The following is a 3100-nucleotide window of genomic DNA, read 5'->3' as shown; positions in this document are numbered from 1 at the left end:
CTAATTCAAAGTCTTATGGATCAAATTAATAATTATAATGATTTAACACTTAAAATATTATCAAAAAAGCCCCAAAAATTAATATAATTAAAAAAATGATCCAACATCTTACAAATCAAATTAGTAATTACAATAATTTTGGGCAAAACCCTATTGATAATGCCTACAATATTAATAAAATGAATATTACCTTCCAAGGTTCCAATTAATACAATAATAAGGGAACTTTAAAAAAAAAATAGCATAGAATAAATAAAAAATAAAAATAACAAAAACCACCTAAAGGGAGACTTGGAAAGGGGCAGCAGCGCCGTTGGGTGGTCTGCTCAGCGTTGGAGCTCCGACGAGGGGACCGGAATACAGGGGCGGGGCAGCAACGGCGAGCGGGCAGAGGTGTTGGTGCAGTGGCGTCGGCTGAGTGGAGACAGACCACCGGTTTGCTGGGCGCGAGCTATAGAGGTGCGACGGCATCGGGTCGTCGTGGGTGGAGGTCATCGGAGAGGGGTTTCGGACGGAGGCTGGCAGACGCGGCGACAGTGCTGGGTCACGGGCTGCTGGATGCTGGGCGGCGACGGCAAGGCGGTGCTTGAGCTTTTGATTGCAGGCAAGGCAGATCCGGCGGTAGCAGCAGCGTTGCAGGGCTTCGACTCCGGGAAGCAAGGCGTCGGGTTGAGCAGGGACATCTTATCGCTGGTCTTCGGGGCAACGGCGTCAGGCGTTGTGGATCGGCAAGGCGGAGTGGCGAGGCAGAACAGGGACTGAGGCACGACGGAGCAGGGGGCTGCGTCGGGATCGTCACGGATCAGCACGATGGCGGCTTCGTTGGGATGGTGGAGCGGCTCGGCAGCAGCGACGTGCAGGGGACGCAACGATGCGAGCGCAGTGGTGCTGCGTGGTGCATGGACGTGGGCTCGCGGCGAGGGTTCCGACGAGATGGGACAGCGACGACTTCGCGGGTTTGGCTCTGGCGGAGGCGCGTCGATTGGCTCGGGATCTACTGGCGTCGGGGCAGGAGCGTCGCGGGTGGAGGCTCGAGCAGAGGCGGTGGGCTCGTGGGTGAGACAGAGCGCGACGGTGCTGGGTTGAGCTGCTGTGGGGAGCATTGGCGAAGGAGATCGGAGGCGCGAGCATCACGGGATCCTGTACGCGGGTGGTCAGAGGCGCAGCAACAGCGGGGGCACGGCGGGCCGGCTCGGAATCGGCTGGGATGCGGGTTGCAGAGGCTCGGTCGTCGGGGTGATGAGCGGCGATGGCAGGGAATGCTCAGGCAGAGCTCTGGTGTACAGGCAGAACGAGCGGCGGCCTCGGGCGTGGGGGCTCGCGGACGAGCAGCGATGGCCGGCGAGAAAGGTGATGCCGAAGAAGATGAACAGTGCGATGTTCTCCTTTTTCCTTTTCTTTTGTTCTTTCCTCTCTCCCTCTATCACTCTCACGTCACTTCCAGTCTTACTCTCTCTGCCTTCCTGACTAGTCACCTCCTCTGCTTTTCTTTTTTTCTCTTTTTACTTTTGTGCTCTTTTTCGAATGAAGAGAAGCCCCCTTGTTTCGAAACCTCGCATCCTTTATTTATAGAGGAAGACTCGAAGTTATTTTTGGAAATGATTTATTTACTCAACCACTTAACAAAAAAATGGCTCTAAAATCATACAACAACTAATTTTTTTTTTAAATTTTGAAATGAGAAGATATGTTTAACAAGAAAAATGCTTCATTATTCAAAATGTCCAAAATCTCCTCTCTAACAAAAAAATTTTTATTTATTTTATATGTTATTTATTATCCTCTATTTTTTATTTTCTAAAAGATAAGTTTAAGTTTGATCCTAAATGTTATTATTACCTAAATGCAATGCTATGAAATGCTTAATGTAACAAATAAATAGCATGGTCAAAATTACGTGTCAACACTCCACATTACACATTTAAAACTAAAAAAACATGATTAATTTATGCCAATCCAAAATAGAACAACTTACAAGAATTAAATGAGTTATATATTACTTCAACCTGGCTATATCAATAGTAGAATTTCCTGTTCATCCATAATGTCAAAACAAGTATTGTTATTTCAATTCAATAATCAAACTCACCATATCTCATGTTAATGATCCATTCTATTTTCCAACCTCATATCGCATCACATCTCAAGACCGTAGAGGTGGCTCCCACAAAATTCACAACACCATATAACACTTAACCCTTGAGTAGTACAAGGCCCTAGAGGTAACTCTCACGAGATTCACATCACCATGCATCACTTAGCCCTTGACTAACACATGTTAATAGTACAAGGCTCTGGAAATGGTTCCCATAAAGTTGCATTATTGTGGAACACTTAGTCATTGAGTAATACAATGCCCTAGAGGTGTCGCCCACAAGATTCACATCACCATGTAATACTTAGCCCTTGACCAACACATGTCAATGATACAAGGCTCTAGAGTTGGCTCAACGAAATTACATTATCGTGTAGAATTTAGTCCTTTAGCGATCCACATCACAATTAGCTTCACCAATCAAAACATAACCTTTTACAAATCAATTCTCTGCACAAAGTTAATTTAGAATCCTTATCATAAATTGATTTCACATACCTAATTAAATCACATTTCATAAATCATACTCAAGTCAATGCAATTCTTTCTCAAAAAGGTTTCGCAAACCCAAACTATATCATTTTTCCTAACTCTGTTCATCAAAAAAAAAAAATATATATATATATACACACACACACACACACACACATATTTCATAATACATTTCTCACATTATTACAAAATTCATATCATAAGGCAATAACATTTCAAAACATCTTTCTCGTTGAACGTTTCCCAAATCATTAAAGAACACATTCCATAAATCAATTCTCATCGTAATATACACATTTAAACTTTCACTACATACATAAGACGTTTCTCAAATCATTCTCAAATGAATAAAAAGTATTAATTGCCCAATCCATTACTTTTGCCTTTTAGCCAAATCATGATTTTCACACAATATTCCTCATATTTTTCCTTTTCAAAATATGAGTTTGCAAATTTTTAAAAGGAGTTAACATCACTCCCCTGGGAATGGCCATGACCAAACAATAAAGCTCA

General features: G+C 43.2%; 1 protein-coding gene across 1 annotated transcript; it reads right to left on the bottom strand.

Annotated features, from left to right (window-relative positions):
* Positions 1–491: 491 nt before the first annotated feature.
* On the bottom strand, positions 492–1103 carry LOC120293674 (vegetative cell wall protein gp1-like). The gene has a single exon (XM_039313380.1). The coding sequence runs from the start codon at positions 1101–1103 to the stop codon at positions 492–494; it is 612 nt and encodes a 203-aa protein (XP_039169314.1).
* Positions 1104–3100: the final 1997 nt, after the last annotated feature.

This window comes from Eucalyptus grandis, chromosome 5 (assembly GCF_016545825.1).
Source record: "Eucalyptus grandis isolate ANBG69807.140 chromosome 5, ASM1654582v1, whole genome shotgun sequence".
NCBI classification, from domain to species: Eukaryota; Viridiplantae; Streptophyta; class Magnoliopsida; order Myrtales; family Myrtaceae; genus Eucalyptus; species Eucalyptus grandis.
This window is presented reverse-complemented; position numbering and strand designations above follow the sequence as displayed.